This window comes from Enoplosus armatus, chromosome 9 (assembly GCF_043641665.1).
Source record: "Enoplosus armatus isolate fEnoArm2 chromosome 9, fEnoArm2.hap1, whole genome shotgun sequence".
NCBI lineage: Eukaryota > Metazoa > Chordata > Actinopteri > Centrarchiformes > Enoplosidae > Enoplosus > Enoplosus armatus.
In genome coordinates, this window is record NC_092188.1 from 8,987,516 (window position 1) to 9,009,778 (window position 22,263).

Here is a 22,263-nt window from a genome sequence, read left to right on the forward strand (position 1 = left end):
CTCGTCACCAACCGAGAACAAAAAACAAGACCACAAGCTTAAGTCTGAGCTAAGGAATTAACAGTCAGACAATACACTGTCTTCTGTACATCAAATAGACCATTGTACTGCTTCCCTAGAGCATATGATGATGATCATGATTTCAAATCCAGCATCCCACAATTTCATCTGTCTGTGTTTGTTTTGTGTGTTTTCAATGTTAGGCAGCAGGTATGATAAACGGTACTCCACCAGAATATCAGCTCTCAAGATTTGCTAGGAAGGAAAAAACAAACAAACAAACAAACATGTATTTATCGACTGGTTGCCTGTTGACTCTCTCAGAAAAGCAGTGAAGAGCAGCTAAATTCTTGGCACCGGCTCCTTTTTGCTCCTCAGGAGCCCGCTCTATCCTGATATGCTTCTCACTCTGCAGAAATGCTGCCATTTTCCCATTTCAGTTCCCCGCACAATCATCAGCATTTCTCCCTCCATGACATGAAAACAAACTAAGACTGAGTGCATCTGCGTGTCTGTGGTTTCAAACCCCCCTGTCAGCAATCACTGGGTGGGAGACAGCCATAAACTGCACTTTAGAAGCCTATAATGGGCTACTGCAGCGCTGGCAGAACTTATATCATCTTATGCCTCTTCCCATTCAGACACAAATAGGATCATTATTTTTGATAACTATACAGCAAGTGCTGGATAATTTCATTGTACTATTTGCCACTGCATAATGCTGTACTTCAGCTAAATCATCATAAATCTTGAGAATCCCTGTTATTATTGTATTTAATTACAGCACAAAACCAATCAATAACATAATGTTCTACAAATTATTGGAACATTAGGATTGATCTATACACAAGTCTACTTCCTTCTGCCTTCCACTGACACTAGTGTGCATGTGACAGAGAGAAACAGAGCGGTTTGAAATGCTCTACACTGACTTGTGCTGAGTGGGTCTGTATATTTCTCTGCAGAAGACCTCATACTGTTTGTCAAAAGGCAGAAGTGGCAATTTACAGCAGGACCTATAAAGTCAATCCCATCTGATGGGATGGGGGGCTCCTGTCATCCACCTTATAAAATGATGGACGCTCACAAGTGTGGAAGCTGAAGCGTTTTATTATAAAGAAAGCAGAAGACATTTCATGGGCCACCACTGGTCTTCCCCCTAATAAATAGGGGCTGTAGATACACTCCTGTATACAATCGAGGGCCAATTTTACAACCAGTTTTTCAATCAGTTTGAAAAACTAATTTAAAAGGTACATTCTGTTCTCCTGAGTGTTTCTTCTGTGTATCAACCTTTAATTCTTTAGATTTCACACAATTTCAACAATGCTATTAAATCAAAACATGTATTACAACACAGGATGGGCCTTTTGTGGAAACTGGCTTATAAACCTATCAAACTATATACATATAAGATAATAACTGCATATCCCTCAATTATCAAACTTTCACTCTATCAGTCTATATTTTCAACTAATTTTAATCTGCCTTCACACGGTCTCCTCCACAATGAACTCAATGGCATGCTGTGGTGACTGGTTTGTCTCCACCATGGTGATTTCATTACCATCCATGGTGATGGTGGGAACAGTAATGGTTTGAGTTCCCAGAACAGAAGAGGGCAGGATGACGACCTGTGAGGTGCCCTCCATGCCACTGAGCTGATCAGACGGGATCATGACCGTCTCAGTGCCCCCTTCGGCCCCCTGTAGTACATAGATGGTCTGCACTGAGCCAGAATCAACCTCCCCTGTGGTTGCCAGAGAAGAGAGCACCTTGGCCCCCTCCAGCACCTTCTGCACATGAGCAGCCTCAGCTGCATGTGCTGCCTGCTCAGCGGTCTCCAGAGGCAGGTCTCCGTGTAGCCGGATGTGTTTATCCAGGTTGGAGCGAGAGCGGAAGGCAGCAGGGCAGTGGGAACAGGGGTAGGGCTTCTCCCCGCTGTGGGTGCGAGCGTGCTCGGTGAGCCGGGCGGCCACACTGAAACTCTTACCGCAAATCCAGCAGCAGAAAGGCCGCAGGCCGCTGTGAATGCGCTCGTGGTCTTGCAGATGGGGCAGCTGACGGAAACGCTTGCCACATGTGGAGCACTGGTGGAGGGATGGAGGAGAATGGGGAAGTGAACAAAATATATAGAAAAGGTAAGAGGGTGGCAAGAAAGTATAGTTACGTTCAAAACAGTGCCAGTGCACAAACTCGACTATAATTAATATTTCCTGAGACCTGTCTTTATATTTTTCTGCAGATGCAGCACTTCTGGCTGGGGTAGAGGAAGAGCAGAGAAAGCAGGGAAGACAGAGGGGGACGGACAGACAGATACAAAGATGATATGATGATAAAAGCGTGTTACACTGTAACTACCAATTATTTTCATTATCGATTATTCTGACAATTATTTTCACACAATTAATCAATTAACAGTTTGGTCTATATAACATCAGAAAAATGTACATTATAATGTCCTGGAACTTAAGGTGATGTCTTCAAACGTCTTATTTTGTCCTCCCAACCGTCCAAACCCAAAGATATTCAGTTTAGTCACAACCAGCAAATATTTACATTTAGAAGGTGAAACCAGAGAATATTGAGCATTTTTGCTTGATAAATGATTTACACGATTGATTATCAGAATATCTGCCAATTAATTGTCTGTCAATTAACTAATGGATTAATTGTCGCAGCTCTACAAGTGTGTAAGGGATAGTATGATCAACTACACAGTGGAAACCAGAAAGAAATGCTACCAGTGAGCTGAGAGCTAAACAATTTCTAAATAAAGTAATCACATTACAAATTCCACAGTTGTACCTTTCCTGACACCACAACAGTTGCTCTCTGCTTGCCACCACAATGAACTACACCCAGACACTTGATTAAACCTGAGGCACTACAAAAGAATGACTTTGTTGTGCTTTGCTTTGATTCCTACTGGGGATACTCAGATTGAAACTGTAATCCCTGTTGTCAGTTTTGCAGTATCAATATCTTTTGTAATAAAATTACCTTTCCTGTTGAGTTTGCTCTTTGTATACTGAGCAAATATAGATGTTCCTTCAGGAGCGCACAGTATATTTGATTTAAATTAAAATGAATCCCCATAACTGCCTGTGTGTTTGAGGGCCAATGCTCTTTGAACCTCAGTCCTTAGCGTGCCTGATGGATACGACTCAAAGCAAAGCCACAAACATTAAATCAATTTCTACAGTCCAATGTGCTGTGATGAGCTTGGGTGGGTCCATAGTTGATGTCCTGCCTCGTCACCAGAGCGGCAGAGAGAGAGGGAGAGAGTCCCAGAATAGTAACAGGCACAGAGGGGAGCTGACAGGCCCTAACTCAGCCCTGCCATTAATCACAGGTACACTGGGAGGGAGGAAACACCCACAGGACTCACACTGCACAAATGGCCATGGTCCAGAACCGGAGAGAAGGCCACAGCTATGAACGGGTGTGACCATGGGGGGTGAGGCAGTGCGGAATTTCAATTTCAAATTCAGGTGTTAAAGGGTTTGAAAGATTTGTATGAAAAGGGACAAAATGTGAATCAGAAAGAGAACTTCCCTTTTTATGCAAGCACACACACATCACGACCACCCTTCTTACCTCAAAGGGCCTCTCATCAGTATGTGTCCTCATGTGAACATTGAAGGTGGAATTGTAGGAAAATTCCTTGAGGCAAATCTGACAGCGGAAGCGGGGTCGGTTTTTGGACTTGCTGAGCGTTCCTTGGAAATGGGCCAGCACGTGCTCCTCCAGGGCACTGTTGGAGGTAAATCGGCGGCGGCAAGGCCTCACTGGGCATTTGAGAGGTGTCTGGCCCGTGTGGGATAACCGATGGAGGTCGAGGCCCTCCTGGGTCATGCAACGGTGGCCACATAGGTCACACTCAATCTGAGGGAGGAATAAAGGGTGGAGGGACAAGATGGGAGAGAGACAACACGGAAAGTAAGGGGATGGAGAATAGACAGAGGGGAAAAATTAATGAAAAGAGAAAAGGTTGGTGTCTTCGTGGTCTAACTGAGACGTAACTACAACGTCAGAGTTTGATTACGACAGGGGACCTTTGTTAGATGTCACCCCCCTTTTGCTAAGCCCACATGTCCTTTCTGTCTGGACTGTTGGCTTTCTAAATGAACCCCTAAACAAACAAAAAACCAAAACAACACATGGTCTGAGTACGTGTTTCATCCTTGTTAAAAACAAATCTGTCACTTATGACTTTAGCAATTTCTCACACTCTGAATATCTTTGCAGTGGAAAAGTAAAACCTGCAAGGAAAAAAAAAATAGAATAATAATTTTCTGTGCTCCCAACCTGTCCAGTGCATCGTCCCCGGCCCTGACCCCGTCCACGACCCGTATTCTTCTCCTCCTCTGTGGTAGGGCAGCGCTGCATGTGGATTTCCAACACTGACTGGTTCACAAACTGGGATGAACAGTGAAGACACGTCGCTGGCTGCTTGTCTGCAATGGAACAGTGTCAGGTGTTAAGACAGGTGGTCTTCATATTAAAAGCAGCTCCCATGCCGTGCTAATATCTGATGGCTGATTTGAGCTTGTTGATTGCTAGCCGTCGTGCCAACAATTGTGCAGTGACAAGTACCATATACAGAAATGGCTGGTGATGGGCGACGGTGCCCAAACACTCAGATGACGTAGATTTTTCAGTGTCTATAAAGAATGTGCCTGTGGTCAGTGGTTGCTTCATAATGTGAACACACAAGGAGAGTTCAACCCAACAGATGTTACCACAAAATGTAAGATATGTTGAAATTAGTGAATAAACAATTGTCCTTTTCCAGTAAAGACATCTTGATGGCTGAATTCCATTTAGCTGCTTCAGTTTCATGTCCCTGGTATTGTGTTGTCAAGGCTTGCTGGGACACATGAATACAACGGAGCTATCCTTAAAGTTCTTAGTAAAAACCTGTACTTTTCGTACTATGACAAGTCAAAATGTCTGCTGTTGAAAACAGACCTATTGGTCGGTTAATGGATTAGTCAATTGACAGAAAATTAGCCAAACAAAAAAAAATACAATACAATCATTGACAGATAAATCAATAATAATTATTTGTAGAGCTGAAACCAACAATTATTTTCATTATCAATTGATCTAGCCTGTTACTCTCTCTATTAACTGAACATCCGTTTAGTCAATGAAATGTCAGAAAATTGCAAAACAAATGCCCAATGTCCCACCTTCACCTTCTGCTTTTTATTCCAGCCAGCATATCAAAACCTAAAAATATTCAGTTTCCAGAGATACAAAACAGAGAAAAGCAGCAAATCCTCACAAGTGAGAACCCAGAACCTGCAAGCGTTTCACATTTTTGCTTGAAAATTGATTTAAGTGATTAATCGACTGTCAAAATTATGTAGGATTAATTTTCTGTCAGTCGGCCAATCAATAAAAAACAAAAACAAATCATTTCAGCTGTAATCAGCTGGTGCCCTTGTTGTATTTTGGCAAAGCAAACCACACTCTCACTGGGTCGCCCTTGGAAACCTGGCTGTGAAATCGATGACACTGATGGTTCATCAGCATGTCCATAGGTCGTTGCGCCAACATCTTGCAATCTGCTAACCATCTGTACTGTCTATCCCAGTGAGGGCAACCACTCTGCTCCCCGTTGGGACCCTCTAATTAAACCTTTAATAAGGACAATGTCTGCCAATGGCCCTGGACTGATCAATGGATCAATCTCTCCAATCATCTCTCTCAGAGGAGCCACCCATGCTGCCGGCTGACTCTTCCCGCTTAACTAATGAGGTTGGCGTTCCAACGCCCCCCAATTCATTGACCTCCGCCTTTCTCCTACATTCCACACACAGATCAATGGAAAGTCATTGACCTAATGCGTCGGAGGAACAATGCACATATAACATGGATGTATGTTTGTAAATAAACAAGATGGGCCACCCAGGCAAGCTGATGGGGGCATTAATCAATAGTAATTCACTGCATGCTGTACTGATAAGAACATCATATCTAATTGGTTTCTGTTGTAAGCTGGCAAAGGGGCTTGCATCTGATTCATTGATGTGTTCACATTTGTTCTCATCTTTAGTCTTGACCGTTATAATACAGATAATATAATAATAACAATAATAATAAACATTGATCAGAGACAGGAGAGGATATGTTCACACACTGAAATGATGTAAGATATGTGACATAAACAGCTGAATAAAAAAGAAATTTAATGACAGAGCAAAACAGATGACTGTTAACCCTAACCCTATATTGTTTTTGTTAGCTTTTTGTTAGCTGCTAACCATAAAATTATGTGCGTGAACGATATGTGCCAGGCTGAGCCCTGATCTCTCACCTTGGTGAGTGAGCGAGTGCAGGTCCAAGTCTTTCCTGCGTTTGAAGGCCTCTCCACATTCGGGGCAAGGGAACGGATGGCTGGTGTGGAGCAATCTGTTTAATACACAGAAACACACATATTCTCATAAGTGCTTGAACTATTTAGCATACTATTGACAATAAGTTAACCTGCAAAAAGGAATAACATAGACACAACTCACAGGAACAGGCAATAGTCATACAATTACATTAAATAATTAAGCATAAGTTCCAAGTATAAAGACTCATAAAAACTGTAATAACGAAGGGGGGAAAAGAAAGTCATGTTTTGGTTTTAAGCTGCCACCCTATATGTGACTCGTAGGAGGATTACCAGCAAGTATGTGCTTAGCTGTGCTTCAGGTTAAATAAGGGGTATTAGCTGAGTGTATAACGGCTAGAGATAAAAGAACAGCAGTAAATTGGGAGGAGTCAGAGTTAGGACATGAAAGACTATATTTATCCATTGCATAACGTTACGCTGGATATAGCCTTAGGGGAGGAGAGAAGTGTTAGGATGTATTCACCTAATGCTGCATCAGGCCTGCTTTCACAGCACGGAAAAAAATAATATACTGGTTCTTTGGACAGCTTCTCATAATCACAACAAACACAGATTATGTTAAAGTTCAGGAAACATAACGCTCCACTAAATATTGCATACATACAAGTATATGCATTATGTATATTATACTGCTACAGGTAATGTTACACTTAACTACAAAAGTAACTTAAACTAAAGCAGGACGCTAGAGGTGATGTGCAAGGATCTCTCAAGGCCCGTACGAGGCCAGGTTGTTTCTGTTCCCTGTTAAATAAAACAATAGAAATCAATATTTCAGGGACAGCTGACCCTGAGGCAGCTGGGATAATTCAAATTTCAGTCAGGGTCACCTCTTCTCCCAGGCAGATGTTCTTCAATGAGTAGGGGTCGGGCTGTGCGTACAACATTACACGTAGGTATACACTGACTAGAGGCTGAAACGATACAAAGAGAAATCGATTTGTCGATCGACAGAAAATTAAATCAGCAACAATTTTGATAGTCACTGAATTGTTTTAGCCATTTTTTAAGCAAAAAAAACAAACATTTGCTGGTTCCATCTTCTCACATGTGCAGATGCTGCTTTTCCTCATCTTCTAAGATAGCAAACTGAATATCTTTGTTTAGCTAAAGGTTCATTCTTGACCTTGGAAATAAACAAAACAATCTTAACTCCAAGTTACTTGAATTTACAGTGTTCACCTCCAGAAAGTATACAATTTACGCACTGCAAAGCCTAAAGCCGGTGCTTCAACTTTGTAGACACTGTTTTATTTCACATTCAATGCGCTATAGCCAAAGCCAATAAAATGCACATACGCACACACGAGTATATCCTCTCCCCCCTGCTCAACCAGGTAGGACAGGACCAGGCCCTTCCCTCGTCCTGGGTTGTTATCGTTATCATCTTAATTTACTGGGCCTCTGTCTGTCAATCATATGTGGCTGAGACTCAAGGGCACCCAGACATCTCAGTCAGTGTGTTTGCTACACAGCTTAAAGGTCTTGCTCAGTAGTCGGACACGGCTCAGCTAGTACAGCTCCTGGCGAAGGGGAGGAGGTTTATCTAAATCCTGTCCTGGGTTCTGTTTGGAACCGTAATTCTAATGTATTTACACGGTAAACAGGGTTGGAAATTATTGAATATCTTTATGGAAATCCAGAAGTTTATAGCAAGTTATAGTGTTGAATATATTGTACAGTATGTAATCGAAGTTGTTAGATGTGTTGTAGCAGTGTTTCTTCTATATGCACATAGCAGCGGTGTGCATTTTTTTTTGTTTGTTTTATACGAGAGGAGAGGGCTTCGTCTTATCTCTTTAGAAACTAACGTTATATTATTTGGCACTACAGATGCTTCATATCCAGCTCACGTCACACACCTGTGAGTAAAGCATATAAACGAGAAACTTTGCGTTTACCTGATAATGTCAGCACAACGATTATAACAACAAGCACTGGGTAGGTGTCAACAATGAAGCAATGCTGATCACGGATTCAGGATTATCATTTGCCGAAGGGAAAAAAGTCCTGCAACTTCTCATGAGTATCGCACAGTAACATTACAGCAAACGCAATCATTTGATAGAAATACGCAAAGGAAACACATCTCAAGACAACTGACAGATTCCCTCACAGAGATATTAACGTTACATATTATTTGGGTAGGATTGCCTTAAAGAAACGTCATACACTGCTTGGTAATACAACAGTGTGGTGATGCAAGTTAATTCTGAAAAAAAGGGCAGTTAAGAATGAATAATGGGATGAATGAATAACAGCTATCTCGTCACTAGCTTGTAAACGAATAGCTTATTTATCAAATCACATGTTTGAATTTTCAGATGAGATTTAAAGACTGCCTGAGCAAAAGTAGAAAGAGAAGTGATGCTCAAGATAATGTACTTGGTCCTCAAGAGCCCTTCTGGTGCCGGCAGACACATAGAAACCTCTCCGCAGGGCGCACAAAAAGAAATCTTGCACACACGCGGACAACATTTTTAGCGCACATGCTCCACCTCCGTTGCTACAACTCCATCAGAGAGGAAACACTGGTTGTAGTCATTTCCACCTACACTCTTGCAAATAAAGAATGCTGGATAACTAATGTTACTAAAGTGTTATTGTTGAGTGTTATTACTTGTGATGGTTAAGCTGATCCTCCGTGTTGAACCGTGAGGGGCAGTGAGGACAAGCGAAGAGATGAGCAGCTCCCTCATTGTCCAAAGTACACACCTGCATTTGGGAACACAGCAGGCAAGGTCAATCATCTACCAATAATATTCTTTTTTGGACATGATGAAAGGTTTTTATTTTAAAATAAGTTATCTACCATTTCAAAAGTGTGACACGACTAACAAAATGACTGTTGACATCCAAGTTAATCTCGGAGAATCATTTTGCACATATATTATGTTGATAATATGCTAAATTTAATGCAGCTTTTATTTTTTTAAATGTTATACGTGACATTTTGGAATAGAACCCTTTCAAGACGTGTTTCAATAAAAAAGAAAATGGCAGAGACTGTACCGGTTTGCGTCCACGCTTGCGCCGAGGCAGCATTGATGTGTGAATGCGTTGGTGTCTCTTCAGGACGGCTGCCTGGGAGAAGTTTTTGCCACAAACATCGCAGCTGAAGGGCTTGTTCCCTGTGTGGCTCATGCTGTGGCGCAGCAGGCTCTGGGAGTTAGTGAAGGACTTTGTGCACACCTTCACAACAACAATAATCAGGATTAGTGCCAAAGTTGTATTTACAACTGTTTAAAATGCCTCTTGTAAGGAAATACATTAAGTTGTTTATGTTTGTACGTATTATAATTTTCAAAATAATTGTGCAGAGATACTGGAGAATCTGTCAAATATAATGAGGTTGGAGGTTTAAATTGTGTCTACCTCAAACCTAACCCCCTTCAAAAGCATTACATCATCTGGTCAATGTCAGCTGCATGACATAAATGACATTTACATCAAAGAAAATTATCCCTCAGACTCAAGAAAGGGCAAGTTTTGATTAAATTGTGATTGGCACCTTGCATGTGAAGAGCTTTTCTCCAGTGTGGCTGTAGACATGAGTGCGGAGGAAGACACGTCGTGTGAAAGTTTTGCCACAGTAAGGGCAAACATGGGGTAGTGGTGTGCGGGCCCAGTCCTGCAGCAGCTTGGCAGGAGGAGGATGGTTGGTGTTGTCTGAGTCAGCTGCAGTGCTGCCCTCTGATTCCTCTCTGGTGCCTGAACCCTTGTTTCCTGACAACACAAAAGACAGTTCATTAAGGACAAAAACATCCTGCGACAAACGCCTTATTTTTTCCCCAAATGGGCTTTAAAAGAAATACTTTTGCTTACCTTTGAGCAAATTAACACCGCTCAGGATCCTGAAAGAGGGCTTACTTCTCTTAGAAAGGGGTGAACCCAATTCACTCGCAGAGGCAGAAGGGGAAAGCAGTCGCTTTGAGCTCTGTGGGGTATCCTGAGGTTTAGTGATGGCTGTTTCATCTCCAGTTTCAGCTCCATCGGCCACCTCTGTCCCTGATGTGAAGCGGTGCTGCCGGCGATGGTACAGGTAAAGGGTGGTGTTCATGAAGCTCTCGCCACAATGGGGGCAACTGTGCAGGGGCTCCTTCAGGTCATGCTTCTGCTTACGATGGGTGACCAGCCCTCCCTCATCGCTGAAGCTCTGTCCACACTGGGTGCACATGAACAATTCAGGCTGTGTGAAACTGGAGGTGACACTAGTGGTGGACGGAGTGGCAACCTGTCCCTGCTCGTCAGTCCCATTGCGCTGAGTGCAAACTTCCTCTGATGTCTCTTCAGGAGCCACTGCCACTTTTTCCTCACCTTTCTGCCGGTGTTGCTTGCGATGGTAGAGAAAAAGGGTGGTGTTTAGAAAGCTTTCCCCACACACAGAGCAGCGGTGCAGAGCTTCTTCAAAGCCGTGTTGGGTCTTGCGGTGGGCCACTAGTTCAGACACCAGGCCAAAGCACGAGCCACAGTCCACACACAGGAGCACTGGTTCGGGCTTAGGCTTTTTGTTTGCCCCTCTCTTCTTGGGAGATGAATCCTCTGGATTAGAGGTTGAAGGGGCTACCTCAGAAACAGGATCAGAACTCTGAGCTGAAGAGGCATCTGCAACTTGCTGCCTCTCTTCCTCTGCTACGGGGTTCTCCTCTGGTTCTGGCTTAAGACTTTTGCTAGTTTCACTCTGCGAGAGAGAAGAATCATCCGGATTTAGTTGAGTTGAATTGGAGCTCTGAGCTGAAGCGGTCTCCGGCTCAGGTTGTGAATCAGGTTTTGACTTGCTCTCAGGAGCAGACTGCTGACATGTCTCTTCTTTTCGGTGTTGCTGCCAAAGGTCCAGGCTCTTGAAAAGTTCATCACAATCCCCGCACTGGTAGAGGATTCTGGGCTGGTCTGCATCCTGCTTGACTGCACTCTTAACGGTTTGCACGGAGTGTCCTGCTTGGACTTGAATCTGTGGGACCGCAACTGTCCTTGATATATTTATTACCTGCTGCTGCTGCAAAGACAAGGGAGGAATAAGAAGAAATAAGAGATTATCCTCAATGTTTCACTGTGTGTTTCTGTGTACAAAGGAAACAACTCCTTGTAATACTAATCAAATAACTCTTTCAAGTAAATTCAACCTGCTGTGTTTTTATTTTATTCTGGCAGATGAGGGATGAGAATTCAGTGTTGGGGTACTGAGGTCAATTAGAGCAGCATGTGTTTAGAGCCAAAGTTCCTCTGAGAGCTCCAGACAGCCAAGATAAGGCCTCAGGCCGGCCGATAACTATCAAAAGGCCAATCAGGATTGAATGGGTCACTCCATAGGGTTTTACATTTGCTCCCTCAATCTATTCGGATGATAAAAACAGAACATCAAGGTCGAGGTTAAAGACATCTGAAACTGTCTCAATCATGACAGTTCAATATGTCTCACATACTGTAATGATTTATGGACTTCTGTTTCAGCAGTCTGGTATGTGAATGCCATAGACCACCTCCAGATGTGGTCTGGCTGATTCGATAGCATTTTGATTGCATTAACATACATTTGCCCATACATACACAAACACAGATTGCATGGTAAGGTTATAGACTTTCATTGGTAGTCTATACTTTTTCCACAAACTATATGTATATGTAAAACATAATAATAAATAAAGGTTCTACACATAAGGGCTTTTGAAAATTCACGAAGACTTGGCTTGCAGAGCATGATTGTGTTTTTGTGCTCCTAAAGCAAATATCTTTAAAACACTGTATGCTTGTGTATCCTCTACAAATTGAAATTTTGCTTAAATTGTTTTTTTCCTAGTGCATAATAAATCATAATTAAATGCGTCATGTTTTCGCATGAACATGACACAAAACATTACACATTATGTCTTTGGTAAGAATCCTAAATTTCTTGCCAACAAAGGGGATATTTTTCATTAAGGTGGTACAAAATGTAACTTTGTCAGCTCTAAAGCCTGTTCTGACAAAGTGCTTTTTTTGTCTACATCAATCAAGCCTGTAATGAAGCTGAAGGTCAGGATTAGTCAAAATCAAGATTGATGTTTTGAACTCGCCAGAATGTAAAGAATGGTTGTCATCTTCTGTACTACAGCTCTACACAATGGAGGACTTATGCCATATTACATGCAGATAGAATGAGTTCTGTACAATCTAATCAGGACAAAAAAGCATCATTCCTCAACATGTACTGTAATCAATAAATGCTCTTCTAATTTTACACACCAAAGCCACTCAAAAGACATTCAAACATTTCTGTAAATCTTCCTCCACAACTCCAGCATGCACAAAACCAGCAACATTCCCGAATATCGTTCGAAATTAAAAGCCACAAGCAGAAATGGTCTATCGGTGCATCTTTGGTACTACGCTGGAGATAGGGTTGCATATTATTAAAAACCATAAGAAAATAATATCAGTAGGAAGTAGTAGAAAAACGCTTGTATATCCTGTGTTCACAGAAGTTGCACTTAAGCACTATCTGGTCTCAAATTTCCCAAGTAACCCCATGTCTTATCATTACAGTTCCCTGATTTCGCATTTCTCATCTGAGAAATGATTAGAAACATTTGTTAAAAGACCTCTTTTGCTTCCACTTGAGTCATAAACAGCCTTTGTTTTATAGCAATGTCACATAATATACACAGAAATTATGATAATCTAACTAATGAAGTGGGGATGCTTGTAATAAACTGGCTTGTGGCAAAGTGGAGGCCAGGAAGCCATAAGGTACCCGGGTTTTATAGTGTTTCTCCAGCTGTTTCATCTATGAGAAGGCCAATGAGCGATCCATCAGGAGAAAGTATGGCACTGACTGATGCATTCCTCATGCTCCTCTTCCCGCTGGCGACTCAGGATGCAATTTGTCTGTCACGAGTGTCACTGTGCTTTATGGACGTGTGTTGAAGACTGTAAGGATGGAAGTCTGGGCACAAGCTCAGACAGCCATGCCCTACTGCTAAACGAGGGCCAAAGACTGCTTTTAACCCTGAGGGCTTTCTGAAGCTGTCATGGGAAAGCCAAAAGAAAAAAAGTGCCAGTCAAAGTTAAACAGAATAACTCGCCCCATTATACAACTTTCGAACTCTGCAATTCAAATAGCGCCTTCATAGAAGTTGGAATTAATAGAGCTCAGCATTTTGATGAAATTCATCCCAAAATAATATATTTCAAACAGGCCACATTTTCATCATTCTCTTGAAAACAAAATGTTCATTATTATTGGAGCATGAGGGACATTCTGGTGATTCAGCTGGCCATGCCGGATACCATGTAAATATGGCATCCTGGACCTCAATTTGGCCTGCGACCTTTATCACGTCATTCCCTGCTGCTCCCAATTTCTTCCTCTACTGTGATTTATCAAATAAATAGCCCAAAATAATGCATTACTGGCTTATAGTTATTTTAACCATGTTGCTGCATCTGACCAAAAACAACCTCTCCATTAAGCAGGCTTATATATTCTAACTTAACAAAATCTTACACTTAGAACAGTCACTCTGATATGGCTGTTATATGCCAGACCTTATTGTAAATATAAGAGATGCACTGTCTGAAATATAAAGCCTGATTTAAAACTCCATAATCTCTAATCAATCCACTTTTACCACTGCCCGTTACACCTGTTTGACTCACTAGTGACTCATTACTCTGATAAACGCACTAATGTGTTATTTTGCCATTACCCTAGACAGAAAGCAGTTCCAGGTAGCACTTAAGTACTTAAGACAAACTGTTGAATAATCTGCAGGCCTTACTACACAGCCATTGCCAATTTATCAGGGTAAAAGTTAAAGGTCTGATAAGTTTACTGGAGCAATGACTTTGTGACTGATATTTGTCTTTGATAAGTTTACTGGTATAATGTATGAACATGTGCATGTTCCGGTACCAACACAAGGCCAGCCCAACATATTATAGGTCATGTCAAGATCTCCACATCTACTGAACACTAGACCTTTCAACATTTGTTTTTATCTTCACTATTTTGGAAATTCCTATGTGTTTATGCATCTCAACTGAATATATTATTTTGTAGCGTGCAACAGTTGTCTTAGCCTGTTTATGTTGTTTGTATTTATTGTTGTAACCATGTTTTAATGGTGTCCTCTTTTTTAAAAAAAGAGTGGGCATGCATACCTGCATGAAAGGTATGGTCATTTTGGAGGCTGCAGTTTGTGGTGCAGTTGAATTGTATTGCGTTATACTGGCAGTTGTGTTGTTTTGTCCACCCCATGTAAATCAATGAGGGTAGGCTAAATAAAAATATGACATCAGCATACACCTAAATCAGATATTAATAAATAGCAACACCTTGAAATGAGTCTGTAAATCATTACAAACAACTCAATGTTAAGTGCTCTGATCAAGGTCACTATTACTATGATGAGTAGCAGAGCATTGTCAATTTATGACTAAAGTTATACTTGTCACTTCAATGTCATTCTCCAGAGCTGTTTAAGAAGCTTTTATGCCATCACACTGCTGGTCATTTCAGGCCACACTGTCACAATATCGATTTTTTTCGGTTGTATTTCCAGCTAAACTCAAAATCCTGCACTCAAACCACCCAGGCACAACCACATGATGAAAAGGGGAAATTGTTGACTGTGCCAGTATTTACCCGAGCCTGTAGCAATGGAACAGTGACAGGGGCTGTTCCAGATGTGTCTGGCTGTTCATCCTCAGCAGTGCACGTCAACTGGTGCTCAAGTACTTCTTCCAGGGTGTTAAACTCCTGGTAGCACGGGAAGCACATATACACCGACGAACTCTCCATGGCTGCCAGGGGATTAGAAATCAAAAACATTTTATAAGAAACGCAGCAATGCAAAACTGATTTAGATCAAGTTGAAACAGTTCACAAAACTCAACATGCTTTGAATATGAAAGTAATACTACAACGTGAGTCTTATACAGATGCCTTCCCATCAGTGTATTACATTTGAAGTTAGGTTGTGAACATTGCCCTCTCCTGATGAAAAGACGTGCCTGCATATATTATCAAGACAACAGCTTGGACACAAGTGCCAGGAGGCTAACTCTGGGGTTGCCAAGATGACTCACCCTCCGCTGAGCCTGGGCTAATTGTTATTTTGACCATGCAGGTTGCTGCTGAGACCTTGCCAAGTCTTTTTCCCTCTCTGCCATTTCATGGGCTGAGCCGATGTTTAGCTCCAACATCAATTAGATATGTGCTGTAATTGGACCCACTGGAAGTGCAGTCTAGCTCATGCTGCTTCCAAATGTAACTATAGTCAAAACACAATCCTTCCCACTCACTGGATACCAATCGGACCACATACTGCACCAGCAGAGATCTTCTTTGAAAAAACAACTCAAAGAAACTCACTGAAAGACACACATCAATACCTGAAAGCTATCAATGTGACACACCTTCTGGTTCATCATTTTAATTGGCAGTATGGCCACTTAAAGGAACCTAGAAGGCTGGCAAATATTCCATATTTTGTTATTGTCGACAAATCCCATGACCAAAACCAATCAACAGTTAAGTCTGTCTCTCAATGCCTTCAAACTTCCGCAGCCTGTCTGTGACACTGAGCCCCAAGTGCATTTGTTCCTACTTAAGATATAAATCTTTGAAAATGGGTCACAAATATATATTAATACTTTATTTTTATTTATTTTTTTAAAAAGGTACTTGCCAAAAACAGCTGGGCACTGCGAGTTTTAGCAATTACTCAAACAGGAGTAAAAGCTGTGTTTGTTGGGGACTATTATTTTCAGCTGCAGATATGGTGATTTAGTATTTGCAGCAGGAGGACGTGTATGTGGGATCGTCTCATAAACCACAACATTGTAATGAAGTAACGTGTCATTTACTGATGTGTTTTTGTACAACAATGGAGGTCTATGACACAGAGTAATGCACTTTATCAGGCATTTTCTAAGCAGGCAATATGTGTTGGTGGGATCAATTCACTGTTGGTTTTAGTCATTCTGAATTGTTTATAGAAAGAAAAATATAGAATATAATCAGTTATCATTTCAACAGCCAGTTATGGCATAATAATAATGCCCTGTTGGGATGATAGTGAGGTCTATGTCTGTCTGCTTCCTTCTTATCAGCAGAAACTAACCACTGGGTTTGAGCAAGATTGTACACTTCAGTCTGGCAGTAAGGTTAAAGGATCTGATGTGAGGTGGTCTGCATCTGCTTTTACCCATTCACCTGCAAGCACCAGTTGTACTTTCCTTATTACTACAGGCCATTATTAGTGAGACAGGTGACTTGAACGCCATGAATGTTATTCCATGACATCCGTTGTGGAGGGTGACATATTAACGCTACCCACTACATATGAGTGTTTAACTTTACTACAGGGACAATGTCAGTCCGACGTTGACTCACAAGGGGACCGGGAGGACAACACTACCCATTACTCGTATTTCGTGCAACCGCCGGATAATACCAACCCTTGGTCTGACCCAAGCTAGCACGAACGACAGCCCCACGGCTCGTCAAAGCTAACGGTTAGCAGTTAGCTAGCTGCATTATCTATGACCAATACAGTGTTGCGAATATGCAACGATGGCCATCTTTCAAGCAACATGGCTAACGTTAACGTGCCCCCGGTGTGGTAACGTTAGCCAGCTCTCGTGCTAGCTCGGAAGCTAATAAAACAACCGCCTGACTATTCCTTGACAGCGGGCATCGAAGTCAAATTAGCTAGCGACTACACCGCCTTTACCACTTGGACCAGTGGTGCTTACTTTCTGGTACCAAGGAGAAGAAGAAGAAAAGACCGAAGAAGGAGGGCGGGATACGCTTCTTCGGTGGTATAATGGCGGCGACAGACTAAAAGTTAACATTAGCTGTCTCCCCCCGTTGAAATCCTCCATACATACATATCAGTGTGCAATATGTCACCGAAAAAGTAGCATTCATATTAAATAAGTAAAATTAATTCAACATAACTCACCGTCCTCAGACATTACCGGTCGAGGAAATAGGACAACAACTTCAGTTTTTTTTGCATGTTAGGAGGCTTGATCTGATTGGTTGTATCAGTCACTTCATACACCAATAGTGTTCGACTACACACAACACTGAGGGAGTTTGTAGTCCAAAAGCGCGCCAGTATTGCAGCAGGGTCAGTGCAGTCCAGTCAAAGATATAGGCAGTGGTGGAAAGTAAGGTACAATTTTGAGATACTTATACTTTACTTGAGTATTTCCATTTTTTGCTACTCTGTACTTATACTCCACCACTTTTCAGAGGGAAATATTGTACTTTTGACTCCACTACCACATTTATCTGACATTTGTAGTTACTAGTTATTTACCAGATAAAGGTACTTTATCTATTTGACACACATATCCATATCCATATCAGTATAAAAATAATTGAAATACAATACGAGGACAACAACATAGAGATGTAATCATGAGAGAATGACCTCTCTTCAACTTTTCATGCTTATATTTTAAGCCAAAAAACGGAAATGGGTCCCAAAAGCAAATGATGATAGTGTGACACAGTTAATAGCTCAGCAAAAAGCTATAAGGATGCTGAGTTGGGTAAACTACTATTTATGAAAATGAACTTTCTTGCTTATAAGAAATAATGTTAGTTCATAAAGTAGTGTTAGTAAAATTTTCTTCCCTTGTTTAGAGTTCCAAGTTAAGTTTAAATTTAAAATTAAAATCCAAAATACCAACGTTAATACAGTGTTTTAAGTTTATAGCTCAAAGCCCTAGTTTACAAAAGGACAGGACAAACAGGCTCTAAACCAGAAAATCAATTCCCAGTTTCCAGTTTCCCCTGCCAAAACACAGATAATATCAACAGTAGTTTTTTTGTTTGCAAAATGAGTTGCAGAGGAGGAAGAGCAAAGAGACGCTGGACTAAGGTCAAACATTTGTCTCAGCTTATTTAACAAGGCAAGCCTTATGGAGTAGGCAGCAATAACTATGAGTTAAAGACAAACAAGTTACAGACAGATAACAAAATATGCCACAAAATCCAAATGAAACAGAAAAGTGAAATTCTAGTCATGTAAAAGCTGTTTGTATTGGGTTGTCGGTGGGTATGCTACATAACCTTACTGCACAATGAAATAAATCTTGTCTGAATTAATAGTTAATTAAAGATAAAGCATTTAATTAACGCAATGCAGCATTAAAACCTTCAGTATCATTGGTAACAAACAAAATGTGTGTACGTTGTATTAATACATTTGTATAAACATACGGTACATTGAGATAGGAAAAGGGCATGTCAGGAAATGGGTGGAACGGAGTCTATTAGGCCTGTCAAATTGTTCTTCTGAGCCACATTTTATGCCACACATAAGACAGACAAGACATGGGCACACACCACTCTCAGTACCACTTCTAAATGGCGTACTGAGTCAATCGATTCAGTTTATGATAAGCAACATTTTTTACCACCTGAAGTCACCACAATCTGAGTGTGTAACTGCGTCTCTTCAAGGATTAACTGCTGACTTCTTTCACCTTTTTTATACAGTGACAGCAATAACTGTCTCATATGACTTCAACTGCGCTTGAATACTCACAAAGGTTTATTAAATCTATACTATATAGCCTTCCACTTATCAGATTTACCCTCCTCTGCGTGAGTACAGCCAGCTGCATATACAGAGGTCAGTGAAAGTATAGACTAGCCCACTACACTCATTTCCCAGAATTACACAGTGCCCCGATGTGCCCCATTGGCTGATTGGGAAGATGAGCAGCTCCTCCAGACTGCTTAACCTGACTCCAAATGGTATTAAAGAGCCGGCCTGGCATTCAGCCAGAGGGACCGGGGCCACTCAGGCTCCACAGAAACTGTGCAATCTGCTTGACACACAGCAGAATAAGCACAGCAGCCATGTTTTTCATTGAAGGCTACAGTTCAGAGACTGCAGGTCCCAGGAGAAGAGGGCTGTCTTTGTTACGCAGCATTGGTTGCTCAGCATCCCCACTTCATCTTTTTCTTCTTCTTCATCTCTTGTTGTGTTGTTTTCGCAACATCTCTATCTTACAGCTTGTGAGCTCAGCTGCTGTTGCACTCCAGAGTCAAAATCAGAGGATACAAACACTATTTGACATGATATTTAATATAAACATTGACATTAAGAGATACGCTCAATACACCTATATTTCCCCGCATCAATCTTTTTTCAGTGATGTATAAATAGATACTTTCATCAATAAACACTGTGAATTTTGGTAATTATATTCCAAATTACATTATTTTCTTAATTTTATGTATTTTTGGTTGAAATTAAATAACAGAGTGGGACACAATTTTGGGAAGGTTAATAATGTCCCAGTTGAGTTTTCCCACATTAGACTATTTTCTTCAGTCTTTCATCTAATATATCTATTAACATCTTCTAATTTAATTTAATCCGATCTGATCTTGTTATAAATATGGTCAAATACCATATTCATACACCACAGTGAAAAGACACGTCTTACTAATAACAAACAAGTCATTCACAGGGTTTCTTCTTCCTACTATAAGGAGTATTAATATTTTATATATATATTATAACCAAAATCTTTCCTCCAAAATGATCACACAACACAAAATATCTATGTAAGACCTGAGTTCATGTTTATGAATAGAGACCAAGGACTGGGCCAGGTCATACAAGGGCAAAGTATTCATTCATGTGAGCTCAACCTGAGGGGCAGGCTTAAAAGGTAACCGAGAAACTTTAGTCAAGCACCGGGCAGCAAAGGTTCTGCCAGAGCCTATAAATATTTTGTACTCAACACGGACAAAGACAAAAGAAGAAAGTTCACGGACACCCTGAGACTTCATTAAATCCTGCTCTTCTTTTGCGAACAGCAGATTCTTGTCTGAATTAAACATTTGAGTCGCTCTGAGATGTGTTTGAGATGTGTGCTGAAGGTCCTTGAAGTCATGGAGCCAAATCAGACCTGAGTTCAATGTGATGCTCAGATATCTTGAAACTAAAGTGAGACTATGTCAAAAAAAAAAGGAGAGATAACAGTTAAAAGAGAGCATCACTGAAATACATCAAAACAGTATGAATACCAGAATGTTAATTGTCCATGAACCAGCCCCCCTCTGTTCACACGTCTGATATAATCAAAGTGAGGAAGTTCAAGATTTCATCAGTCAAGGTCAAAAACATTTTCACTGACATTTGCAATAGCATGGTTCCCATAACAACCATTCTGATTTCATCATTCACCAAATGGTCCCTTCCAGAGTTCACTGATCCACCCGACTCCACTGCGGAGCATAACGAGAGCTTCATTTCTTTAATCCCTCCGTGAAAAAGGTTCATTCAAAGCTAAAGAAAATCCTGTGACTCATACTTGATAAGCAAGTTTATAATGCTCTGCACATTCAAAATTCAACACCAAAGTACATTAACTTGTGGCGCCGCTTTATATTCTATACAATTAGTTATGAGAACATTTCTTGTAGGAGAAAGGCTACATTTGTACATCATTAAAAGAAGCCTAGAAACAAGAAAAACAGCACTTTTAATGAAAAAAATGGCTCAATGGCTCAGCGATGACCTCAGCTGAGCACAGACTCAGAGAAAATGCGAGATGCATCAGTTATTTCAACCTCATCTCCTGAAGGATGTCTCAGCTGTATCAGCCAGCTCAGGAGGTGGAAGAGGTACTTCAAGGAAATGATTAAAGTAAATAAATTGTTATTGTTCTGATAATGTCACCCAATACCCCATTCTGAATCAAGATGGGTTCCAAATTAGTAAAGAAATTAAATTAATTGTAAACACCAGTGGTGGAAAGTATATTTACTCAAGTACTGTACTTGAGCAAAGTTTTGATGTACTTGTATTTATTTGAGTATTTCCATATTATGCGTATTAATACTTTCATTCATCCATACTGAAGAAACCAAAGATTTAAATTAGCAGAATGGAAAATAAACTGAAAGTCTAGTTAGCCCTTTAGTCCTCTTTGCAATTTTAAGAATAATATTATTGGTTATTGTATCAGCTACAACAAACAGATCATTGGTCGTCATTGATGGACCTGAAACTCCCCAGCCTGGCACTTTGGGGCAGTTGTCCACTTGCCTGGTTGGTAATCTGGGCTTGTGCTGGACAGAAGGACTTGGTACGTTTTACTTCATTTTACTGATGTTGTTTTTCTTTGTGTACACACCACATGCAATCAAAGTAACCAATAAACATGTGCAAGCTGTTCTAACCTCATTGCGACTTGTATTCCCACTGTGATCATGTAAAACATGCCTCAATTATTCAGGTAAAATTCAATCATGAATGTGAGACAGGAACAGTTTCATCACTTTATTAATGAGTTTAATTATTTATACCAACAAACAAAAACTGTCTCTCTCCCTCCATCCCTCTCTCTTCATCATCTCCTTTATCCAACCGTTCTGTTCCCAACAATGACATTTTACCCTCAAGACAAGGGTGATAAAAGAGCAGGGTCACAGCAAATTAAAAACAAAGTGTGACAGATCAGAAGATGGGAAAAATAAACATTAAAATAGCACATTTAGTCAGCTCTTCATTTAGGAAAGAGTCAGGGGTACAGAGAATAATGTCCATGGTCTGCTCGCACACATACAAACACACATACATTCCCTGCAGCTGTGCTCAAGAAACTCACTAAGTATCTGTGAAGCACACACACTTGTACTAACAGGTCGAACCCGTTAACACTCATACGACACATAGGAAGCGAAAACAGTTGACGGTCGGACACAGGAGATGATACATGTCAATGGACAGATTCATTATTTCCCCTCTCCTCCAGACAGACAGACAGACTCTCTCACTCACACTCACACACACACACACACACACACACACACACACACACACACACACACA

The 22,263-nt window shown here is 41.0% G+C and overlaps 1 protein-coding gene across 1 annotated transcript; it reads right to left on the bottom strand.

Moving 5' to 3' along the window:
- Window positions 1–1,092: 1,092 nt before the first annotated feature.
- On the bottom strand, window positions 1,093–17,371 carry znf574 (zinc finger protein 574). Its single transcript, XM_070912329.1, is given in 10 exon segments — window positions 1,093–2,090; window positions 3,601–3,888; window positions 4,312–4,460; window positions 6,329–6,423; window positions 9,033–9,127; window positions 9,425–9,604; window positions 9,924–10,138; window positions 10,238–11,408; window positions 14,973–15,193; window positions 17,359–17,371. Coding segments are annotated over 10 exon segments (3,027 nt in total). The 3' UTR covers window positions 1,093–1,490.
- Between the last annotated feature and the right edge of the window lie 4,892 nt (window positions 17,372–22,263).